Here is a 26357-nt window from a genome sequence, read left to right on the forward strand (position 1 = left end):
ACACTTTCGATGTTTTGAAATACCAAGAGTATTGTTTACAGCGTAACAAAAACTAAAATTGACGTCAAACTGAGAGGAGGTCCGGATCCTCGCTCTTGTCCGCAAGACACAAATTTATCGCATAAAAACACATTCTCTATAATGACTTGATGTGGGTACTTAACTGGTTAACCGATGCGTTTACCCTTTTAAATAACAGCTTGAAGACAGGTTTTCATTAGTTTGCGCGAAACATTTTTAAATGCACCGTATTCATCTATGTTACACTGTTTACAGAAAGTCTACACCACATTTGTCAAAATACCGAAAACGATAGTTTTTCGGAAAAAATGACTGAAAGTCACCAGTCGACATTTCTACTTAGCGCTTGTTTCTTAAACTTTTGCCCCTTGTTAATTAGGTTTCATTTTACAAAGTATTCCGGCTATTTCTGTTGCGCAAAACTACTCATGAAAATGCGCTCATTTAATTTCACATCGTTTGAAAACAAACGCAAAAACAAAAGAAATGAACTTAGAACAATCTTCAGTACAGTCAAAGAGAGGCATTTTGGGGAAGAAACCCCTATTTAGCGTTTTTCCGGAAAGCAAATTAGATTATCGACGCTAATTACCTCGCTGGCACGGTATCATGAAATACTCAAATTTCCATCGAACAGATTTTCAACGCAGATTGAAAAACTCACGAGTTTCCAATTAACTTGTGGTGGCCTGCACGCCCACTTAGCCCTGCAGTCTACATATCGCTTATCTCAGATGTTATCAAGTGAAATCATTACCAATTATTCACCGAAGTGAAGGTAAATAACTGCGGTTATTTACTGAGTGCCAAGTGGGCTGGTAAATATCCGGCAATATTTCCCAGCGCTGAAAATAATTACAATTTGTAAGAATGCAATCGTAGACTGCGAAAAAGTGGTTTTCACTTTCAAACTAAAACAATTCAGTGAGGTCCTTTGGCTGTTTAGGGCGAAATCTTGTGTGATCGTTTAGAGGCCTTGTTAGTGATTTTATGACACAAGCAAAGATTGAAAGAAAGGAAATGCGTCCGCTGAGTGTAACATAGAGTAGTTTATTGAAAGAGACGTTGCAATTCTCTGTCAAGCAAAGAATGCAGAATATTTACCGCCAAACCAAGCGAAAAGCAGTGTTAACACTAATTTGGAAAATAAAGATTGATAAGAAAACTAAAAATGCTGCTTTAGGCATTGATGAGATGACGTTTAGCGCAATGTAAAGCTAAACGCCTGTAGTGAATATGCGTGTGTCCATGGTGAGGCATTTTTCATTAAGAGTCAAGATCCGGTTCTCGCAGCAGAAGTAAATCATTCCGTGACAGTAAAACACAACACCTAATCATTTAGGTTCGTCTGCGCAATTAAGGTCGCGGCCAAGACTCGTTGACTAATTAATCGCTGACTTAGGAGATCGCTACACGCGACAGAACGTTTACGCTAAAACGCAATGATTTATACAGAAAGCACTTGTCTGGGTTATTCCTAGGACTATTGAACTAAACGTGTTTCTGATATCTGGTCTTGCCTTTTTCAAAACGGCTTTTTTTGGTTACAGACAACAATCGAACGTGGTTGTAAATACGTAGGGCGTGAACAACAAACAAAAAGGCAAGTTAAATCAACAGTAGTCCGTCAAGAAACTGTTTAGTTCGAATCGCTACAATCTCTTCTTTTTAATGGAAAATGCTTAGGAGCTTGTTGAGTAAACTAAACGACGTGCTAACAAACTGCTTCTGTAGATCGTAAATTGGCACTCGGAATTGTGTAACAGTTCCAAGGCGAGGTCAGATTCCACAAATCTTAGATTCATTTCCTCTGCGACAATTTTTTTCTCGTTTCTTTACAATAATTGGCTTAACCACATGGCGTGTGGGTGTATTAGAACTTTCTTTGGTATTTTGGCTTTGTTGGCACGCTTTCTTGGCCATGTCTTGGGAATTCTCGTAAGTTACGACGCGACGAGAATAATCAAGTAATATCGTTCTAGAAGTTTGATCGAAAAGCCCTCTACTGGTCTTAGAACAACACTGGCAACTGAATTTGCGTGAACATACAAAGGAGTGCAAAGACGATTATCTCTCCCAAATTGAATTTCCGTCATCTGTAAACAATAACAGTGTATCTAATGCAAAACCAAGGTCATTCAAAGACGATATTGTATATGATACCATAATAAAAACTTCAATAATCTCTCCAGCTATTCCAAGGCGATTGACTCGTGTGGAAAAAAAAGCAGCTTTTAACCGAATAGAGGGGGTATTGCCGGTATTTGATCGTTAAAACGGTTCGCGACGGTTTTGTGTTTCTAAACCACTTGGCAATCGCTGATATAATTTGCTCCTTACACCAGGCAGCTCGAATTCCTTTATTGATAAAGAAGAAGCACTTACGATACACTGATAACAAAACCGCCGGTAACAGATTACTAGATTTGTGGAGAGCGTGAATTGATGAATGTGACCCTTATGGTATCCGTGGTTTTCGTGGTTTTGTTGTACCCACCAGTATGAATCTAACAGAAGAAAAGATTGAAATACCTTAGCTATGCATCCGCCCTTACTAAGCAATCGTCACTCCTTAAAGATCGCCACACATTTCTTTTAATATAAGGTCTAATAATTTGTTGCTAGATCAACGCAATGTGTTGTAAGTTGATAATGATTTTCTTACTCTTGTTTTGTACTTTGGCAAGACAATTTGCCACCCCAGTGCCGCTCCTCTCCGCCCAGGTTGCCTAGGCCTGTTCCATGTTAGTGGGGATTTGCGCGAAGAAAGGCGGGGTCTCCGGCTTACCCTGGTTACTCACCGCTTAGTTCGCGCTGCTCCCGAAACATTAGCCTGTGTACAGCCGTCCGCTCCCGTCAAAAAAATGAGGGGAGCGGGGCGGCTGTACACAGGCTTCCGAAACATCTGAACGCCTAGAACAGGCTACCCGGACAACCTGACAAAACGCTGTGGTTGAACCTGTGGTGGACTAGCATCCCATCCATTGGGAGTAAGAAAATTCTAGTCGCTTCATTCTACAGAAACTGGGATATGCTCCGTCGGTGTGAGTCACTTTGGCCTCAGTGAAGACATTACTGGCTTAACTACGGCCCTTCGTTAAAAGCTCGCTTACTAGGCTTCCATTTTCAAAGAAGACTTGTTATAACGGGGTTAAACTTCCTTGGCTTCTAACACTGAGGTTGATGCGTTACTACATAAGAAATATCAGCCGACCGTGGACTCGGCAAACTGTCGTATCTATACAATGGTAAACGTGTCTCTAGTACAAGTCAATTTTGCAGAAAAATATCCCATCTCATTAATTTGTATTAAAATACGCTGAAAACTACCGTGATTTCTACAAATTTCTTTTCTATTGTTTTGGTTTATTCCAAACGCCGACTGCCAACAAGATCTGTGTTGAGTCTGTTTTGAAGAATTGGTTCATGCTTAGCGTGCGTATATTGAGTTATGGGAAGTTTGGAGAGCACGAGAGATGCGTAAGAGTTGCTCGAGGCGTAGCCGAGACCAACTCCAGCTTCTTGAGTGCTCTCGCGTAGATGTCTGAAATCGATCATTTAACCGGGTGATCATGAATTATGGCACTTTTCAGCTTCATGATACCATCAAATAATTGAAGAGGAGATTTCTTCTGCTTGGTTCAAAACTGTTCGGGGAGTTGAACCGGAATTGAGTGGTAGGGATAATCTTAGGTTCTCAAAACTTCTGATACAGTTAGCAATGCATTAAGTGAAACCCTTGACACAAAAACATTTCACTTCAGCTGTCTTGGGAAGCAATATATTTCTTTTAAATAAACAGCAGGTTTTCCAGGTTTTCCTACAAATCTAAAATATTACGAGTAAAAAATACTGACTGGTATCCTGAAGTTTGGCAGCGCAAATATTAAAAGAATTCTACCCTCTCCTAGACCAAAAGGAAAGTGCTGATTTTACCGCTCAGTTAAAATTAAAACAAAAACTTAAAAGTCTATTCAGTTTCGCTTCAAATATTTAGAATAAAGCAGAAAACGCACAGAGTTCAAGATCAAAAATTGGTGGATGAAATTTCCGCACCCTGTTCTAAAAGACAATCCTTACCCAAAACGGGCGCAATGACACTCAATGGGTCTTCATTTTGTACCCTAGGTCATATTAAAAGAGTTCTGCGTCAATATATTCCCTGTTTTTTGATAGCCTTTAACGAGCTTTAGATACCATGTGGGTGCGATTATTTGAAAACTGAAGTGCTAAGAGTTATCCGATACTGATCATGTTTTGGGGTTTAGCCATACATAGATAAGAACATTCTTGAGGTGTTTCACGATAAAAGGCAAATAAACTGCATGTTGGCTTTCAAACATCGTTAAAGAAAATCAGTGTGGCATGATTTCTACCAAGATTCTAGGTGGAACAGGATTGCTTCATCTGCCAGTGCGCATTCTCGAATTAGAAACCGATGTGCCATGTGGATAGCCGCCCATTCAATAAGAGATAAAATCGTTGTAGATATCTCTTGCCATATCGCGCGGAATTACACTCCATAAATTTCTCATTCAGTCAAAGACATTATCCAGCTTTGGTCTATTTTTAATATTTTTAAGCATGGTTTTCCACAAAGGGTGAACGCTCGAAACGTCAGCTATGGAGGCTTATTTATCTTACAACTACTAGTTGGTAATCATCTATACAGTGCTTTACTAGCCCGGGGGCCGCAGAACAAAACGGGGTTTCTTTGGAAACTTAAAATAACTTTGGCATAAAAGGGCTCGACTTTGTTATGCAATCAAGATGTTCTTAACAAGTAATTTTTTTTTTTTTTTTTTTTTTTCCCCCCTGCCCCCCCCCCCCCCCCCCCCCCTTGTTGTAGGCCGAATTAACCTCTAGTTTCAGGAGTGCAGATAGCAACCTTTCCATTTATCAATATATTTTACGCGCCATCACTTGAAACAAATACACCCTTAAAGCGTACTGATGTAAACTAAAGTTTAAAATGGGCACTTTTTTCAATGTAGAGAAACGTATTCCAATTTTGGGCGTTGTCACATCTATAAAGGCGTCATTTTCTACAAGCCTGCTTTTCTCACAAGGTTCGCATTCATTATATCAGATTGCGCTTGTTCATTATGCAACCGAATTTTTGTTCTAAATTCGATTCATCGCGTGTGTAGCAGTAGACAAAAAAAAAACAACTATGAGACAGGTGCATTCATTGATAAGCCAAAAAGATTCTTTTCCGCAAGCTTTCACGTTCCTAGGTCAAACGTCCGGCAAACGTCAAATTCAATGAAAATTTTCAAGGTTACGAAAAATGCTTTACAACTGCAAACGTGCAAGAATGTTACAGTTTAAACTTACATGCTGCTTTTATCACCAGCAATTTGGTGAACAGACTTGCAAAATGCCTAGTTTACGGCCTGACTTATTTAATTTTTGCTCAATCGGTTCTTTCAGCAACTCAAGACAGCCGATGGTCAAGCCCTGAGGCAGACAAAGCCGTCAGCGACCGGGAACTTGTTTCGCTTGGCAAGAATTCTAATCCAATCCATTAAAGTTTTTTCTTTAAAAGGGAGATAATCTCTTGTATTTCACAGTAACTGTGTAAGGAATGCATCACAGCACAACAGCGAGCTATCGATAAGAATTTAAATTTAGAATTTGAGAGCTGAAGTTTTTTAAAATACCCGCAAAGTGAAACTACAAATGAGAATTGAACTACGACTTCTAAACTATTTTAAAGCTAACTTTTGTTTGCATTGTACCTTTATCGAACAAAAAAATCCGCTATTCTCTTGCGCTTATTGTGTCCTTTCAAGAAATCTTTAGTTCACCATAAACTTCGTATAGGCATTGACTAAGAAAACTTTCAAGTTTTAATTAAAAACATGTCGTACACGTTTTTCTACATTTGTAAAGCGATTCCGGTTCCCTGATCTACCGCCCTAGTGACAGTACCGTATTTACTCGATTTAACGCCTCCGGCGTGTATTTTAAACTTAGCATAGTGAGCCCGGCGGATTTAAACTTAGCCTTATAGTGAACCCGGCGTTTATTTGACTCCTGCAGTTTGAGTCCTATGTTCTAAGCAAGGTTTTTTTATTATTTCTGGCAAACATGTCTGGTATCTGGCTGAACATGGCTACAGCTTATTATACGTTAAATAAATACCAGAGGGGACTATTTTCAACTCCACCTTTATAGAGATCCGGCGTTAATTCGGTACCCGGCGTTTAATCTAGAAAATACGGTAATTGGATTTTGTCGCTTTAACACCGTAAAAAGTATGGCGTTGTACTCGATAAACTAATGCAAAATTGCAAGAATGATTATCGGTCCTCACTGAAGGATTTAGAAAAAATCACTTAGCGAAAAATGATCTCGAACATTCTAAATCAGAATGACAGTATTCAGTTCTTTTCGCTTTTGTTGAAAACCGATCATCGCAACGTGTCTTAATCTATTTACTTTGCGCTATTGTAAAATAAACACTCTATTCCCGCGTTCCTGTGTACTAATAAAACCAAACCGCAGGAAAACTGTTCTATTGTCAAAATAAATTTTCATTAATGTATATCAGTAAAACATTTCTCAATGTTCTCAATCATTCACGACGATCGATTTCGCATAATTCGTACAAGTAATTTTGTTTGCAAAATTTGGAGACAAAAACGCCGCAGTGGCCGACGCTTAGTCTGTTAGAAAGATTATGACGCTTAATAATAATTTGCACCTAATTCTATTCGATTAATAAGATTCACAAATGGATTCACAATGTCCCTGGGCAACGCCTTTAACAGCATAAAGTCTGATGCTGCGATTGAAGACCGCGAAATGTTTACGTGCCACGTGTATATTATATGGCCTAAAGTACAATAACTTTCACTTTCAAGACTGTATTGAGTTTATATGTACATAAATAGGTTTAATTTCGTGCTATTTGAGATACAGTCAAAAAAATTCGTACAGACCAACAGACGACTTATACTAACACCTCTGCTAATGCCTCTATACTACGGCAGCACTGCCTTAATATATTTGTATCATCCCATATCGATTTCAAAATTTTTCCGTCTCTTAATTCTAGAGCAGAAAACACTCCTGTATTTCACGGACCACAGCCGCAAAACAGACCGCAACTATGATACTGGCCCTATTGAAACGTCAAAACCACACTCTTTTTAGATGCCAAAATCGCCTCTTGATTTCCCCTAAGGATCGTAGGACGCTAAACAAAAACAGTTCGAGAAAATGTCGTTTATAGGAACAGAAGTTTGCACGCAACAGGCTATTTAAGACCCATTTAAGGAAGCTCGCGTTTTGCGCTTTTCGATGAAATCTGCTCGCTCAACAGCACGATCAACTCGCACGGTTCAACAGTGCAAATACCCGGCGGTATGCAGGCTCGTGCCTCGGCCGACAGAGCGGTCGGTATGTCGCCACGAAGGTGTTACCGGTTCGTATATTTGTTCATCACCTTAGGATTACACTAATGAAGTTTGAGTTAATCCGTTATGTTGTTAAAGAGGAGAGACTCTGTGGCACCACGCGGTATAAAGAAGGATTACAGTTCGCATCGAGCGTGCCACAAGTAATAAATGTAAATACGGCGGTCTGCGAGCCTACAATTATATTATGAAACGCAAATTGAGTTCGTGGAAAGCGCAAAAAAGACAAGGAATTTGAAAGAAAAACAAACAGTAGCTTGAAAACTGCAGAAGAAAGACATTACTTTTATATCAGTAGGTTTTGCGCTGACAAAGTGCAGTGGTTTGTTAAAAGACATGTTGCCAATCTGTTGAGTCGTACGAAAAGCATGTCACAGCTGCTTAGAATTTCTCAATTAAAAGTACCTGGAATGCAGGAAATTGTTTGTAAACTGTATCAGTAATTGTTTCGATACAATTTACACAAGAGTTTTGTATTCAAATTACAGAGAAAACCCAAATTTCTCGAACCCTGATTTCTCGTCCTGATAACTCGGATCAACTTCACTCAGTCGGTAATTTTGCGCTGTTATTTTGCCACGGATTGCTCGAATTTTCCTCGAATTTTCGAGCCAATTTTCGTTTCCCTTGAAGGTTCGAAAAAACGGTATTCCACAGCAAACTGTTTAGAGATAGACGCAAACAGCAGTGCATGCTTTCAGCTCAATTCTATTGTTTTTGCAGACTCTGGAGTGTTTGAGGTGATCAATTTTCCACTCACCGCACATGCACAAGCAAAACATGACAGCGCTCTCCGCCAATCACAATCAAGTGGATTAAAAACAGATCGTTTTCTATAAACCCATCGCTTTTCCTTATCTCTGTCAAACCACCAAAAATAAACTTTACAGAGGACCGGTGGAACAATTGTTACAATTCCGGAAGTCGCTGAAACAAAATAGCTCTGTCATTCGGTAATAAAAAACTTTTCACTCATAATTTTACCAGAACGTGCGAGACGCTGATTACCAAAGCAAAAGAAAACTGCTCGTGCATATAAAGTGGATTGCGCACTGTTGACAGATTCGCGCGGGAGGCCGATTACCACAAATACAAGGAATTGCGGGAGGGCTTTATTTGTCTCTTCTGTTAGACAAGAAGAGGCGTGAAAAATAAGCCCCCCGATAACTGCTTTGATAACTACAACCGAACGTTTTGCGGTCTAAAGTGTTTTGAATTAAGCTTTGACCTGTAGCACGGCCCTGCTGCAAGCAGGTGAAATCTGTCGAATGATATTTTTCTTACAAAAATGCAATTCTAATCGCAGTGGTGGCACATGTGTTTTGCAACCCCACAAGCACAGATGTTGAAACACTTTCGCTGTTCCAGAACGATTTTGACAGGCTAGAAGAGGTTATATATGACACGTCAAAGTTTACTGTCCCCTTGTAGCTGGCTTGATAAGACTGACACGAAATGTCTTTCCGCCTCTGGCGTTTTGTTTCCTTCTGTCAATTTAATTTGGTTTAATGTCACGTTTGTAGCAGTAAATTCTGCCAAACTCTTCCTGCGCGTAATCGCCTACGGAAAATTCCCGGGAAAATTAAACCAAATCTTTCCGATTCGATGCGCCTAGTATTGACGTTTAGGAAGCTTTCATCACCACCGAAATACATTACAAAAGATAAATGTATCCTAAATTATAAAAGCAACATCATATGTTTTCACGCCATTTTAAATCCCTATTCATTTCCTCGGAGGAAAAGGCCGTGCCTCAGATTTGTCTGTTTTTGACGAAATGATATGCATCTGTTTGTTAATGTTGCAACAGGGGTGCCCTCATCTAAATGATAAGCATTCTTTCACAGGATAATTGAACAGGGTCGTAAGAGAAGACGTATAAATGAAATCTTCATGGCATACTTACCCAGCGCCTGCAATACATCGTCTTCGTTGATAGCCGTAGCTGGGGACGTAGCTCCGAATAAGCCTTCGTAGCGCGCCACGAGCGAGCGAGAGTTCGGCTCGTACACCATAAAAACCATGTGAACCTCTCCAGGATTAACCGGCGATAGACATAACCTTTTCTCGCCAAAGCCATACACTTTAACCAGTGGCGACGGGTGCATTTCCAAGACCTCATCGACGATTTTTCTTCCCTTGAGAATTCTCAACACTTCAAAATCAGCGGCGTGTGTTTGCGAGACTTGGTCGTATGTGTAGAGGTTCACAACTTTACCGATGAACACCACTTTGACAAGTTTGGCGCGTTCTCCAACTTTCAAAGGCTTCCAGCCATCGAGTACCTGGATACAAGGTTTTGAAGGCTTGGGTATTGTAAATAAAAACAATAGCAAAACGGCCGTGATCCGTGGAGAAGAGCAGGCCATTTTCTCGTTGAACGCAAGCAATTAAGGAAACGAAACACACATGCGGCCTCTGCCAAAGCCAACGGAAACGACAATAAATCAACTCGGAGTGTCTCAGTTACATCTGTGAAAATTCCGAAACGTTGGCGCCGTGATAACTAGGTTCATTATGTCAGTTTCATTCATTCACTGCCATTCCAAAATGTTTACACGCAGTGCCTACGGTTCATCCGATCGGAGAACTTCATCGTGAGCCCGTGAGATAAACTGGGGAAGCGATCTGTACGAGATAAGAGAGTAAAAGCTACAATTAATCATCAATTAGTAGGATTTGTTAGTGACAGGGAATCGGCAGGCTGCAATTAATCGACTTTGTCCTCAGGTAAAATTCCGCGCATTCGTGTGGCGCGCTGTTTCGTTAGAGATAAACGGCGCAGTTTTCACCTTTTTACCCCCAATTAACTCGAGTTTCACGCCGCTGGTGAAAATCCTGCTTCTCGATATCGCAGCCTTCATTTTGGGCCATTACACGAGTTGTGATACTCTAAATGAAACTCGCAATTAGCGCGTTCCGAAGCCATGCGTGGCAAAACGTCTCTGGTTCAATACTTAACTACACGATGTGGCCAGTGTGGCACGATGTTTCCAATTGTATGTCAAAGTTAGCGTGTAGTTTTATCACCAAAGAATGTCTCGACCCGTGGAAAACCATTAAACAACCGCTTAACTCTAAGACATTCAAAGTAAACAAAGCCATTCACAGATGTCGAGAAACTTCCATTACTTGAGTGGAGAGCACACGCGCCTTTTGTTTACAAAAAAAGTTAAGTTGATGATCGCGCATTTGTGAGCGACGATCGACCGACGCTTATCAGCTTTTGGGTCACGAAAGTTATGCTTGGCACAGCGCGTTCAGGATAGAGTGGTATCCCCTCCCTACCCCGCTAAGTCCTTTTAGTGCCCACGAAGAGGAACTGAAACTAATAAAATGTCGTTTCTTCTTTACTTTCATAATAAATCCTTTCCGGTACGTATAAACTGCGGAAGATGATGTTTGCGGTCGATGAACGACGGCCGGGAACGACGGACGCCCCAGCTTAGAAGATTGTGGCGCAAAAGCGAAAGACAGAAACTCGAGTATCATCGAAACCCTTCTTCTAAGAATACTGCTGTCAAAGCCACAAACCAGAAAATGAATTACTTGTTTATAACTCTGGAATTAATTTTCAAGTTCACAATTCATCTTTGGAACTGCGCCACGAACGCAATTACGCGCGAGTGCGGAAGACGCGCGCGTGAGATTTCAGCACCTGAGAGAAACGCGCGCGGAATAGAGTTACAGACATTATCAAAACTGTGCTCAAGTGAGTTACAGAAATGGGAAAAAATTCTAGCTATGATATCTGTTCAATTAAAAATTCAATTAAATCACTTTTAAGAGACTATATACTGATAATGAGCAATAAGAATTCGAGATATTGCCTTGTGCAGTTTTTGTGTGCCAATATTTCTACCAAAAACATGATCTCAGCAACCTTAACCGCCAATATAAATGAAGTATCGACTTGGGGTCGCCTTCTTTAACTTTTTAATATGCAGCAACAGGGCTAACATCAAACTTCCCTTAGCAATATCACTGCCTTGTGAAGCAAAAACAGATCAGTGAGGGGAAAAAAATGAAGAATTTGGCATGAAGGTACTGCTCTTTAGCTTTGTTTTGAGTGGTCACATGTGAAACTTTTAAGTTAAAATCACATTGTGCAGCAAAATTAACAACTACAAACAGTAATACATAGGACTGAGTACTGCTCTATAGCTTTCATTTGAATGGTATTACACTAAGATTTGATTCAAAAAGTGTAAACACCTAATAATAAACATGTCCACGGAAAGTACTGCTCAGTAGCTTTTACGTAGCTTTTATTTGAGTGGTCTCACACTCGGGGCTTCCTGATCTACTAATTTAACCCCCGTACAGCATAATTAGCAGCAGCACATTGGAGTACTATTCGAAAGCTTTCTATTGAATGGTCACACACTAAGATTTTTTTCCAAAGAGCTTAATAATAAAAGCCTTTGGCAGAATAAAAAACACAGCACCACATGAAAGTCCCACTCGATAACTTTCATTTGAAATAACACACACTGGGGTTCAATGACAAAGACTAAGAGTTAGGAAAAAATTGACCTTGTACAAGCAAAATATAATAAACGGCAATACCAAATGGGTGTTGAACAAGCATTCATTTAAATGGGTACATACCAAAGTTTGATCCACCGATTTCTAAACAGTTGTAAAACCACCTTGTACAGCACGAAGTGAACATTACCACATGAAAGTACTGCTCGGTGCCTTTTATTTACATGGTATGCGATTTGGGGAGCAAAAGATCAACTTTAGATCGTCTGAATCTAAAGAGTATTGGCACCAAATTTACAAGCTTAGTTACAATAATTGACTTGAGAGTTAATAGTTCATAACAAGATATATGAAAGGATTATACACCTAGCGAAATCCTAATTTCAACAAATGAAACCACTGAAAATCGTTATGTAATTTAGCGAATAGACCACCCTAACGGAAAAGCATGCCTTTAGCCACCTCTAGCGGCCAAACAATTACAACGATACATTGCAAGATCTAATGCTTTTAAAAGGACAAACTGTTGCCTAAGAAAGAAAACTAGACTTCCATTTAAACCTCTAGTAGAAATACCCGTTAGTTTATACTGTATACATGACCTTAACTAGCAAATGGCAAGACGAGGCACTTGCCGCCTCGTCTTGTTTTTACCCCAAAATTAAAAAGAAAATATGTTTTCTGGGAAAATAAATCCCAGTTGAACAAGACTGATTTTTTAAGAAAAACCTTATGAGAAATAATGAAGAAAGAGCTTTTTCAGAGCGTATGGTTCTCCAATTTTTCTGGAGGGCATACCCCCAGAACCTCCTAGCAAGATCTTGCCTCGTCTATGCCAAAGGTCTGGTTACGGCCTTGGTATACCGTTTTTACGATTTGCTCTGCGTCCGAATCTAAGAAGAGTTTGTCCCAAAACTTGCAAGCTTAGTCAGCCTAATGTTATTGACTTAAAATTTAATTCTGCGGTGATATAGGGAATTAAACAGTTTGCTAAATCCCAATTTCCACAAACGAAAAACACTTGAATACCGTAATGCAATTTTGGTAATAGACCACCCTGCAGAAAATCATGCCTTTAGCCAAAAAATTACATCGAACGTCTCAAGGTCAAACTTAAACTATAACAAACTATTTGACTGTAATAAACAATGCCACAGAAAAAGAACTACTCAGTCAAAAACTGTCATTTGAATGGTATCACTATAGAATTTCACGTTATTTGTTTGAGTGAAAAAAAATCTTAAGATGTTTTGGTCGGTCCCAAAAATACACGACATAGTTACATTAATTGACTCGAGAGAAGATATGAAAAGACCACTTTAAAACCGTAAAGCAATTTTGTACCGAAAGGACCGCCCGGCAGAAATCGTGCCTTTAGCCACCTCTAGCCGCCAGATTTTCACAACGACCTTGGACTTATTGTTAAAATACCCACATAATAACTCTTGCCGCGGTACACAACACCTTGGTATGAAAATCCCATCACTTGTTTTTGCCTGAGTGAGTTGACAAAACCTCAGAAAAAAAAAATGAAAAAAATAAATCTCATGTAATCTGGCTTTACGTAGGTTTCCCTTGCAAAACATCCGCATAGAGGTAGTAGGATTGTAGAGGATCAACAAGGGAACGGATACTTTTACGGATCTTTCATCTTGGCCGTTTTTCGTCTGGCAACGGGGCCCAGAGTTCATGCCACACCCTTATACCAGAGTATTCTTTGTCTCGAAATGTAAATTCTCCTAGCTTGTTTCAAAACATTTCTCTTAAAGTTGGTTGTGAGAATTTGGTAATGAACTGAAGAAAACATGCCCTAGTTGTTGAGTCTTGTATTAGCTTGGTAATACAGATATATATTGCAATGATTATAAGATACTGATCTGACACTTGGGATTTCAAGTTTTTTTATAATTTTTACTTAGGATACAGGACTTAGATTACAGAAGAGCTTAGCTGTATTGGTACTCAGACAACTCTTAACCAGTTTGATCTAATCAGCAGGAAATGTGTCCTGTTACCAAGGTTATCTTCGATGCACAAGAGTCAGTTAAGTATGAAGGGGTTTGGGGTCAAAATTAAAACCCAGACTATATGAATAATATCCAAGTAATCATAACATAATTTGGGTTCTAAGTTGACCCTTAAACGCTTAATGACAGGGTGTCCTCTTCTCCAAAACAAATAAAGAGCCACTGATATGTTTGTCTATAGAGCAATAGATATCCTGATGCTAGAAGAAGCTTGAAGGTCGCGGGGGACACCTTAGGCTAATCATTATGCATTTATTTAAAGCGTATGCACGAAGTGCAACGACTGACACCGACAACTCTAACAAACTCTACGAGATATTCATGACTGGAAAAAAATATGGGTGCGTGCACGTGATTTTTTTTATAAATTCCTGTTTCTTTAACCAATATAAAACAACACTTGGGGTTATACGTTTATATAGGTTGTAGGAAGTCTATGAGCTAATTTTTATTCAAATTTGAATGTTTTTGCAACTCAGAGTAATCACAATGATATTTTGCATAAATAATCGTGTCCTTCATAAGAACGCATTGTTGTCACCATAAAAGCATGGAATATAATTACCATAATAACATCTCTCCTTTGGAAACTGATCGTGTTTTGGTCGGGACACCTTCGGAAATCTCAAAGTTTAGACTTTTCCGACAATTTTGTGGCAGAGAATACAGCGCGGATACAGACCTTCATGACTTGCCGAACCTCACTGATTACTCATGACCAGAAGACCTCATGACAGACCCATGACGTGCCGACCCACTTGATACTGCTCGCCTGTTTGACACATGTGATAAGGGTGGAAGACTACAACAGCAGAAGATTCACTAGGTTGTGGTCAGATCGAAGGAGAGGCAGCCCAGAAGACGCTGACCAAAAAAGTACACTATGTACATGCCACCGCCCTGCCGAACCTCAAGAGACTCACAATGTGAGGCGCCTCTTGTTCCTACAAGAGGAGCCCGCCTATGTGGCCTTACTTTTTTTTGACCACTTTTTTTTTGAACCGGACTGGGACCTTTGGGGATAATAAAGTCTACTTCTTACTCTTCTTACTTGCCACTGCAGATAGGTATAAAACTATGGATACTGTAGTGTGTCATAACAAAGGCGGAATTTTAAAAGAGCGCTTTTAGAAAGAGATAGAAGGCATTCAACTTGCTGGAAAACTTTAAATTAAAAAATCCGCTTCTGTTATGACACTCTAGAGGTATTGACTGATTAGTTTTTGACAAGATCACAGTGCGCTGTCTCCTACTCGTTCTGCAAACTCTGCCACAAAATCATGTTCTTCCCAATTTGGCAGTAACGTAGCTATAACATAGCCGTTAGGTACAATCTACCAAATAAAAGATGACATACATAATCTTTTATCTATTCTTTATGTCTCTGTAAAATTTGAGCTTAATCGCACTCATAACAGCCGAGAAATAAACGTTTTAAAAGATGCAGGTCAAGCAAAATTTCGTTTCATGAATTTATTCATGCTGCATGTATCCCCCGCGAATATCGTTCTTATTCACCTTAATGCACTGTTAAAAATACGAATTCTCCTAAACGAATATTGGCCTGCTCAGTTTTGGTTCATGTGCTTTCCTTCAAATGAAATGTTTTTGAGTTGCATGAAAAACACAGCCAAATAACTGAGTTTGTGTTATGGAAGATTACTTGCTTGAACAGTCTGAAGAGCTTTATGACAACAAATTGGCTTATTAATCACTGTACTTTGTACCTATAGGTTAAATACCTTATTACATGAAATTTTCGCGACACGTTAATTTCGCGATTTTGAGGTGCACATATTTCGCGACACTTAAATTTTGCGATTTTGCTAAAATTTTGTATTTTTAATCACTTTAATTTCGCGTTTTTGAGTGAGACGCAATTTACATTTTCTTGGCAATATATTTTGATATGCCTTTGAATTATATAAAACGACTTCATCGAAGGAACAATAAAGTCAAAATTAACAAAAACGCAGGGGGGGGGGACTTAATCTCGGCAATAGCAACAACAGAGCAGTTCTCACAATGTCTACAAGTGAGTCAATTGACGACAACATTCATTTACATTGATTACTGATATATGCGAGTCACTTAAACTTCGCGTCATGTTATGTTCGCGACACTTATTGTTCGCGTCACTTTATTTTCGTGATTTTTTTAGAATCGCGAAATTCACGAAATTTAAGTGTCGCGAAAATTTCATGTAATAAGGTAGTAGATAAAATATGGGCGGGAGATCTGTATGGGCGTTTACAATGGCGAGCAGAAAGGCGAGCCAATGTAAATGGCCATACACATCGGATGCGAATATTTTATTCTACTTAAGAATGAAAACAATAACAGTGAATGCATAGTATTGTTGTGCGAATCAATAGAGATCTGTGTCAAACGTTAATGAATACGAATTACTGAGCAGGAGTTTGTATCAAAAGTTAGTTATATTGTTTGATTTGTATTTTAATAATATAAGATAATGCAGAAATATTATATTGTTACTCCTCACTTCAAATTCTTTTCAAATATTTTATCTTAGTGTTGGTTTATTTCAGTGCAATGTACTTTGTACCTATAGTTTGATATAATAATATAAAATAATGCTCAAATCATATATTGTCACTGCTCACTTTAATTTCTTTCCATAGATTTAATCTTTTTTAGATTATTGTGAGATTATTTTAGTGCAATGTACTTTGTACCTTTACTTTAATATAATAATATAAAATAATGCAGGGATATTATATAATTCTTCTCATAGATTTTCAGGCTGCTCATTATAAATTCTTTTCATATATTTTATCTTAGGTTAGTTTATTTTAGTGCAAAGTGTTACAAATATAAATATCATTTTAATAGGGTTGATAGTGTTTAAATCATTCGTAACTTGAATATGGCAATCACTACAGTGACTAACAACTTTCTGAGACAAACGGACATTTTTAATACCTCTAAAAACATATTTGAAAAGTCATTGTTGACCTGACAATTGAATTTACTTCTTGGGGTAAAATTCCCTACAGGAGTAAAGAATTTGGTATAGAAATACATTTTTCTCATTGTTATTGTAAGATAACTGTGTGTGATTGTTTGTAGATTCGTTGGTATGTAGGTTACGTAATCATGCTAGTTTGTCAGTTAGAAGTTCTCATTCGCAGCATTTATGTAGGCTCATTTATGTAGGTTACGTAATCATGCTAGTTTGTCAGTTAGAAGTTCTCATTCGCGGCATCTGTGTTTTTGTTCACTGACTAATTCAGTCTCGGAAATTTACTTAAGTGTAAATTTTTGTGTTACTTTAGTGTCTGATACATACTAGGGTTGTTTATGTCTGATCTATAAACAAGATGCCACTTCCTATACGTCTGTTTTTATTACTTGTACTCAGAAAGAAATTATTCTGTTTTAGTAAATAATAATCTATATTGTATATATTTTAATTAATTTAGATTTTAGTTTTTAATTTCGGAAATAACTGTAAACTAGCCGTAAAGCTAAGATTTCACGCTAATAAATTCTATCTATCTATCTATCTAATAAAGATGTAATTTTTAGCTCGGTTGTTGAGCGCCCAACCGGTATCTGGGAGGCTATGGGTTCGATTCCCGTCGGAGATCAGATTTTTCTTTGTCCCACGCTCGTGTCATGTAGAATAATATTCTTCACTATTTATCACCGAGCTTAAAATCTACCATCTTTATTATTTACTACAAATTTGATGATTTCTACATTGCTGATCCTAGCAGTATGCAGGACGCGTGTCACTTATCAACCTAGTAAATGGCCTAGCTCACAGCGAGTCTCACCTAGCTCAGTTGGTTAGAGCGCCCAACCGGTATCTGGGAGGCCATGGGTTCGATTCCCGTCGGGGACTCAGACTTTTTCTTTGTCCCACGCTCGTGTCATGTAGAATAATATTCTTCACTATTTATCACCGAGCTTAAAATCTACCATCTTTATTATTTACTACAAATTTGATGATTTCGACATTGCTGATCCTAGCAGTATGCAGGACGCGTGTCACTTATCAACCTAGTAAATGGCCTAGCTCACAGCGAGTCTCACGTAGCTCAGTTGGTTAGAGTGCCCAACCGGTATCTGGGAGGCCATGGGTTCGATTCCCGTCGGGGACTCAGATTTTTTCTTTGTCCCACGCTCGTGTCATGTAGAATAATATTCTTCATTATTCTGTTTTAGTTTAACTGCAGAGTGATTAGACAACAAATGACGAGTGACTGCGTTTTTAAGTGAAGTCTCCGTGGACGGTTGCTCACTAGAATATCGACAGACTATAGATATCAGTATAAAACATGTACATGTTTGTGGCGCAACATTAACAAGTATATTAACACAAGACGCAGACTAAAAGAGATAATCAATTGTGAGGGCAGTTGAGAAGAAAAAACAATGATTCAAAAACAAATTCGAACTAAAATCGAGGTGACTCCATTTTGCTAGTCGTTTAAAATTTCTTTGTAATTGTGCACCAGGTGCAAATGGCGCGAGGGTGGAGCGACCCGACGCGTCCGTCCATAATGGCGGGAAAAACAGATCTTTGAAGTTTCGTGTGTGGTCTGTGTGAGAAGTAAACCACAGTTGGCACAAAGCGTTTGCAAAATGTAACAGGACCTTTGAGTATGAAAACCAAAACATTCTGAGACAAGGAATTAGAAATAAAACATGCATAAACTCAGCCACAGGCCCGATCTAGGGGATAGAATAAACAAGGACACGCGTAACTAAACACCCCAATTATGTCTGAGAGTATTAGACTCATGCCGTGTTAGTTCATGGCTGAACTTTCTTCTCTGTCTTTGATAACAGGAAAAAAATTCTTAAACTATTGGGCTCGCATCCATGATGTTCTTTGTATCATTTGACCTTATTTCGTCAAACAAATGTTTCAAAATCGGCTTCTGCCAATCTTACATTGACGAACTAATTGAACTCAGTAATTGGTGAAGCTAAACGAACATGATTTAAACAACACACGATTCTTCTCCAGTAGTTGCAATCAAAGGTCATTGCTGTTGACAGACTTGTTTGCTGCTTACTAAATTGTTACAAGTTTCGAGACGAATTTGGGCGTTGCTTCAAAGCCCAACGGCCTGAGCACGAAGGGAAACAGGGAATATAGTTCTTTTAGCTTCTTTTTACTGCTTCGACACTGATGACTCACCGTATGTTACACTTTACACTGACAAACGCACAACAACTCTTTCTTTGGTGCTAAGAATTAGATTACGAGTTGAATAGATGTTACTCTAACAGGCAAGCTACTAAACCACATCATTGTCTACATTAAATTAGCCTACATCATTAACAGACACGGTACCTGGTGAATCACAGCTCCGACAACTCCGGAATCAACCGTATAAGGGAAAACTAAACCGTGTAGAAATAATCAACTTTAGACTGATTCTATCCTTTAACAGGGATTTTTGCTAATCTTGCTGTTTGTTTTGTGTTATTTTGGTCTCCCCACTGATTTACGAGGATACATCTCTTAATGGGTTCAAAACTAATCTTGAGAAATATTTACACAGTCAGACAAAGCCCTCTTATACAGTTATTAGTATTAGATAAAATAATTCCTTGTTAATTGTGTGGTTGTGCCTTTACAGTCTGTATTTCCAATATTTGCATAACATTTCATTAAGTTTTGAATCTTTTCTATCGAAACTCTTAGCTTTGAATACCTTCAGTCTTCTTCTAGTGATGTATATCAAGTATTGAGCATTTCTGTGCCCGTTCTTGAATAAAGTGAGTAGGTGGGTGTGTTTAAGTACACCTCAGTCATGTTGGTTCGTTCCTACGCCATTAAATGATTTTTCAAGTGCTTAATTGCGGATTTTTGAAATATGCTGTCGCTTACGTTGTATGGAAATCTAAGATCTTTAGTTCCGGTTTAAGTGTTCTTAGCGGAGAAATTAGAAACTCCTTTAGATAGAGATAAATCAGTATGAAATCATGATTAAGGCGATACCGTAGTCAGTTTCCAATATTCGCATAACATTTCAGACAAAGACACTCTTGGTTTTGTATACTTTCAGGTCTTTTTCTAGTGATGTATATCTAGAAGTGATTTTCAGGTGCTTATTTGCTGATTTGAAATTGTGTTGTCGCTTACGTTGAATAGAAATATAAGATTTTTTTGTTTCGGTTCTAGAGTTCTTAGAGAAATGAAATCTCCATGAGGTCGAGATAAAGTAATAAAATCTTGATTAAGGCGATGCCGTAGTATCCAATGTTCGCATAAGTTCTGACTGACTGTTTCGATCAAAATCAGTGCTGGTTTTAAATACTTTCAGTCTTTTTCTAGTGGTGTATATCTAGAATTACATTTCGATGCATTCCTGTGCCGGTTTTTAAATTAAGTGTGAGTGGATGTGCCTCAGTCCACCTCATTGATGTTGGTTCCTACGCCATTAAATGACTTTCAAGTGCTTAATTGCGAATTTGGAAATGTGCTGTCGTTTACGTTGAATTGAAATCTAAGATTTTTCGTTCCGGTTTAAGTGTTCTTAGAAAAATTGAAATCTCCATGAGATAAATGAATAAAATTGATTTAAGTTATATGGTAGTTTCGTCTAGATATCTGGCATTTATGGAAAGAAAAGCTCTTTAATTACTAGCTATCACCTCAACAGGATCCAACAGCGAACGTTTAGTCCCTGCTTAATATTGCGTGCACTTCTCGTTTCGAGGTGTTTAGTGTTTACTGTGCAGTGGCATCTGACGGGTTTTCCATTGGAGATTCTTTTATTATCCCTTTTTTGTTTATAAAATTTTCCCATAGTAATTTTGCAAGGCTTCAAAAAAACATAATACAATGCTTCAGTAGACCTAACACATATTATCTCGCGATATTACCAATCATGCGACAGACACAAAAGCCAAAACGGACCTTTCCCGCCCTTGCCACCCTGTCACAAGCATCAAGTTTGTCCTAACTAGCTAATTGCATTATTTTAGGTCTTGGGTAATTAACCTTGTGATTATTTTCGTTAATGGTTTTACTTAGAATCTTTAAAAATCCTATGCTTTCCCTTCCTGAGCTCATGAGCAAATCATCTAAGAAGAGCAAAGAAATCCATGTAGGATCAAAATTTGGGACTTATTAATTAAAAGGCCGTAGCCTAATCTGAACAATTCTTGCCGTCTCAGTTCCAATGCGAAAACCGTAATTAAATTTTAACGATATCGGCACGCACGAAAACAGTACAGACAGGACAGTTCGTATTAAAAGGGTTTGAAACAGAAAGCTCAACTAAAACGTGTTCAGAAGAACACTTAAAAACATCCTCAATTTTTTTTCGAACTATTATGTCGATTTCTTTCCGGAAGAAGTTTTCGGAAAGATGGGGTTTAGTCACGTCAGGAGAATATGTATTGGTTTAGTGCAGTTGGAGACATGTTGGACTCTCAGTCAAAACTGATAGATGCGCAGGAAAGATGTTGACAACCCTCTCGCCACTAGTATCCGTCCTTTACCCCACCCCCTACCCCCTACCCCCTTCCATGTCGTAACGTATGTAGGCTTTTATAGATTGTGCTAGCATAATTTTTGGCATAATTGGAGCTAAAAAGCATAATTTGTGAAACGAGCACTGCCACGGCATAATTAGCAATTTTTAGCACTTTTTGGAGCATAAATTCATAAAATGTAGTAAATATGGTGTACTTTCTACAGAAATAAATGAAATTTAGGTAGTTTGTTCTTGCAATGCGTGTTTTAGCTATACAATTGTGATTGTTAAGTCGTTGGAGGCATTTTACAAACGGTTTAGAGATGCGAGCAGCTAATTTGGACAGCTGACGGCCGTGATAAACTGCCATAAACACAAATAAATTTACAACAACAGTTTATTTAAAAAACATCATAATTTGGTGTCGTTATTGCGCACCTCTATGTATAGAATCTACGTCATTTTGTGAGCATAATTTCGGAAATTAGAAGCATAATTTGGGAATTCTGGCATAATTTTTGCATAATTTGGCAAAATTTTGAGCACTGCTAGTAGCATAATATGCCACTTTTAGGAGCACAATCTATAAAAGCCTAAACGTATGGCAGGTAAGTTGCCAATTCCAGGAAGTGAGAATACCCAATAAATGCACTTGGACCCAGGCCACGCGCGATACGCCTTTATTTTACATCCAAGATGGCGTCTTCCAGTGCTCCTATTTTCTCAAATTATTCCCACTATAAGGCAATTTTTTTTAGATATGCTCGTAAATGTAGCTACTTTAGTACTTATGCCACTGATGCTAGCAGTGCTTTGTTCTCAAATTCTCAAAAATTTGCTCGTGATCTCTGATAGCGAATTATGGTAAATTATGCTAAGTAATTCTGAAGCCTAACACACCACCCCTCCCCCACCCTTCCACCCCCACCCCACCCCATCCAAAAATCGCATTCTAGGTGGTCAATAATCGTGGCTCAATCGTATGTTTTCATTTCCAAGGAAGTTTTTTCTGCTGTTTAACAGCAGGAGGTCAGCGGTCGGTAAGAATAACAAGTAAGTATTTCATTTATGCCACATTTTTGTGTTCTGCATTTAACCGGCTCTTCCCGTGGAAACGGTTATGTATCATATATGGAGTACTTAGGACGGTGATAGCTTTACTAGTGAAGTCAAACAATGAGCAGGGTCTCAGGGCTATTGTGTGACAGTGAGTCACGTCTTCCTTCTAGCCGAGTAGTTTCGGAATCCGGGTCCAGGTCTTCACTGGTAGCGCGCCGTTGTTTTTTATCACGGAGAGACTGGGCCAGGTCAGGACTGTACGTCATCAGAACATCGCTCCTTCCACGGAATATTTTATTCCAGAAAAAAATCGCGAAGTTGTGATAAAGAGCAGCGTCGACAATTTCCAACATCAGGTTGATAACTTGCACTTCTTTGTACGGTGCTGTTGAGTTTACAGTGTATAACTTGTATGAAATTCGAATGGTGAGCTCAACAAATTTACATGTGTTATCCAACACAAAGATTGATAAGGTCATGTAGTACAGTGCGATGCAGTTAAGTGGAAAACCGTCGGCAGCGCTCGGGGGATACGTGAAGTTGAGTTGGAAAATCATTGTCAATGTGAGTAGCTTGGATAGAATGACTCCTACTTCCACTACCTCCGAGCCACTGACGTGCTTTTGAGACAGAATGATTGCATCGTAGATAACCACGAGAAAGACAATAGCATTCAGGTACCAGAAGTATGGTTTTACAACAAGGGAACGAGCGATGATGGTGATGGAAGCCGGTCGAATTTGTCTGATACGTCTGCTTGCATTTGGAACATGGAGAACGGATAACCCGATCAGACACGTGACCACTGAGCACCCCACCCACATGCCCTTCCAGCAGTACGGCTCACATCCGGGAGTGTTGTAAGTGGTGAAGTTGACGTCACAGTCTACGCTGGTCTGGTTGTGAAACACGCTACACTCCACCATGAATATAGCGAACATCACTAACGTTACAAAGCGAAACACTTGGAACAATAAATAGAACACAGACAGGAAAATCAAACGCATGTTTCGAGGATGCGTCTGCAAAATTGAATTAAAATTCAGATTATAAAGCTGCAATTGACATTCTATAGCACCACATGTATGCGAGTTTCTTTAACGATATATAGAAAACACCGTTTTGGTCGACAGATATAAAGTTGTGATACAGTTTTTTTGGTTCTTGATTTTGTTTTATGAGCTGTTAGAGTTGTTCAAGCAGTCAAAGATGGAAGGTTTTTGTCGATTGTGCAACAGCTTTTTGGTAAAAACGAACAATACGAGCACTTTAGTTTTAATCGTTTCCCTCTTTTTAGCTTCACAGATCTGTCTCAACAAACAAATGAATTTCTTATCCAATTTTCTCACTGTGTATTTTCTTATCCTTTAAATCCGGAAATTCAGGAAAGAACTGATTGGTTCCGAGGGGATATGCCGGAAAGACCGGAAGTTTAGTAACCTGTACCCAGGGTCCCTCCATTTACCCTCAAGATGGCGTCACCCTGGGTTTTAGGGTTGCTAAACTTCCGGTCTTTCTGGCGCGTTACTGAGCGTTTTTTTAATGAGAAAAAAAAATTTATTACAATGCAGGCCCGTAACCAGGATTTTTCACAGGGGGTGCGTATGAGCGCCTCCGGCGCTCATACGCCGGTTATGAGGGCATCCTTTCCCCAGGAAATTTTAAAAAACCAGATTATCTGAGACAGCATTTGGTGCGTTTTGAAGACAGTTTGTAGGGAAACAAGGCAGGTAAAAATGAAGGTAGCAACGACAATAATCTGGTACATTTTGTTAAATCCAGAAACGTATTTTTTTAGAAACAAAACCTTGTAAACGTAATTTACAATGAATAGCTAACAATGACGTCAGTACATAAAAGGAAGGTAGGAAAAAGTTAGGTTTCATTATTTCAGTGTCAAATGGTTATTAAATAAATCAGCCTGAGAGTCGGTTTGTTGATCTTTTAGCACTGTGGCAAGCTCCAACCTTCTTGGGTGCTTCCAAGCCCAACAATTACCCGGTCTCCTCTCTTTTTTTCTAGCGCCTGGGAATATAAATGGAAGTTCGAACGGTTCGACTATTGGAGACTATGAAGGACATTTGGAAGAATGTATAGTTGAAATTAACCTAGAATCACACAATTTGGTCAAAAATATACCACACGAATCTACAAATGGTGGAACTTCAACCCAAAAAGGACCATATTGAATGTAAACAGTCAAAGTACAGGAATACCATTTATTAACCGTACCCGTGCACCCATCGCACCCCCCCCCCCCACCCTTTCCTCCCTACGGGCCCGCAATGATTGTCTTCATTTTTTTTTTAGTTGTTATTTAGTCCCAGTCAGTTACAAAAAGGAGCTGTAAAATTCTACCGTTCTGAGCCAGTACATATTTGGAGATTTGGGCTCTTACTGGTTTAATTTTTCTAGAAGAATAAAATAACAAATTTACTGGCACAATCGACAAACGCCAAATGCATTGAGATTATTTCCGGAAGTTACCATCAAATAAGCCTCTACCCTGGTCAAAATTGCTAGTGTACTTGAACTGGGGACTGAACGTAATGTTAAAAACCTGTAAAAACTAAGCGAAAATTATTACTTTGCGGTAGAACTTCTAGGTGATTTTGTCGTGATTTCTCGAGCTTATAATTCTAGGAAACTCAATCGCATTTTTCAGTTTCATATATAAACTAACATTATTAGTTTAATAAAAAGACATTTTCCTTGACCGTGTCCACATAGAATCAGTTAGAAATTGTGCGAAATGTTCAGAATGTTGGAACATAATGTAAACGGCTGTTAAAAAATTCCAGTTATACAGAAAAGCAAAAGTATTGTCTTTGCACTATCTAGACTATCTAACCAAAACTTATGTATCAGTCAATTCCAAGACCGCCCATTCCCCCCCCCCCCGGGCATACCCCGGGCATTTGACTTGAGGTTAGCTCCGTATAGCCGGGAATTTGACGTAAAACTTCGCCCATCCGGTGGGGCATTTGACCATCGATGAAATAAGGGTCAGCAGTCACATGCTAAAGAATTTTGACATCCGTTCATTCACTGCGACTACGAATGTTCACAGTACTCGTGCTATTCCATGATTTCACCTCTGTTTTTGTTACGGTATCCTTAATACCTTAATCGAAAAACATTTAACTGTGGATTTGTTGTCAGAAGACAATTCTTCACATATCTATAAGGTATTTTCAAGAAACCCCTCGCAGATAACGTATTAGCAGAGCTAGAAAGAGTGATTTCAAGCTACACGAAGCGAAAGTAAACATCGATGTTTTCGTCGTCTTGTTGTATTTTTTTTTTTTCATTTTTGTCTTAAAATCCGAAAAGTGTGGGGAATTTGACGCTCTGTGAAGCCTGACTGGTGGGGCATTTGACCGTCTAAACTGCCAACATAGCTAAAATTTGACCAAATTTTTTTGGAAAAGTCAAATGCCCTGGTGTTTGCCCGGGGGAGGGGGGCATGGGCGGTTTTGGAATTGACTGATACATTACCATTTCACTTTGACCGCTGCCAGAAGCTTTCCTCACTGTATTTGATTCTTTATCTTATTTTCTCCCAGACACAATCGGATACCCTTTATTAAACCTTTGTAGACTGTAGTGATGATTCAAAAGGCGGAAAACAGTTACGTTACTTGCTGCCAGTAAGACCTTGCCGTGACGCAGTGGATCGATGGATGATGGAACTGTGTGACGTGGCGTGTTGTGACGCTTTGTTCAAGTGCCAGTTCGAGGATAATGCAAGCCAGTGAACACTGTTGAATTTTTTGTAGAAAATGCTTCACAAAAAGCTCGAACGACTTCTTTGGGATGCAGTGTTTCAGAGAGCTCCTGAGTTGACTGAACGGCCAGTTATGTGGCTACCGTGA

General features: G+C 39.0%; 2 protein-coding genes across 7 annotated transcripts in view; both read right to left on the bottom strand.

The window, feature by feature from the left end:
- Positions 1 to 26357, bottom strand: part of LOC144661404 (putative flavin-containing monoamine oxidase A) — a 137270-nt gene that overhangs the window by 72395 nt on the left and 38518 nt on the right. The gene's annotated exons all lie outside the window — the stretch shown is intronic.
- The window catches only part of LOC144661381 (uncharacterized), a 45145-nt gene that overhangs the window by 10130 nt on the left and 8658 nt on the right, over positions 1 to 26357 (bottom strand). For 3 of the 6 annotated variants that reach the window (XM_078522125.1, XM_078522120.1, XM_078522124.1), the window contains exons 1-2: positions 12057 to 12154; positions 9352 to 10073 (exon numbers count right to left, since the gene is read on the bottom strand). In XM_078522125.1, the coding sequence (XP_078378251.1) occupies positions 9352 to 9814 (463 nt within the window). In that variant the 5' untranslated portion in view covers positions 9815 to 10073; positions 12057 to 12154. Of the gene's footprint in view, positions 1 to 9351; positions 10074 to 12056; positions 12155 to 19289; positions 19310 to 26357 lie in introns of those variants that run through there. The other 3 variants (XM_078522121.1, XM_078522123.1, XM_078522122.1) reach the window with 2 other exon arrangements.

The sequence above is a fragment of the Oculina patagonica genome, chromosome 7 (assembly GCF_052425735.1).
Source record: "Oculina patagonica isolate OP01 chromosome 7, crgOcupat, whole genome shotgun sequence".
Taxonomy (NCBI): Eukaryota; Metazoa; Cnidaria; class Anthozoa; order Scleractinia; family Oculinidae; genus Oculina; species Oculina patagonica.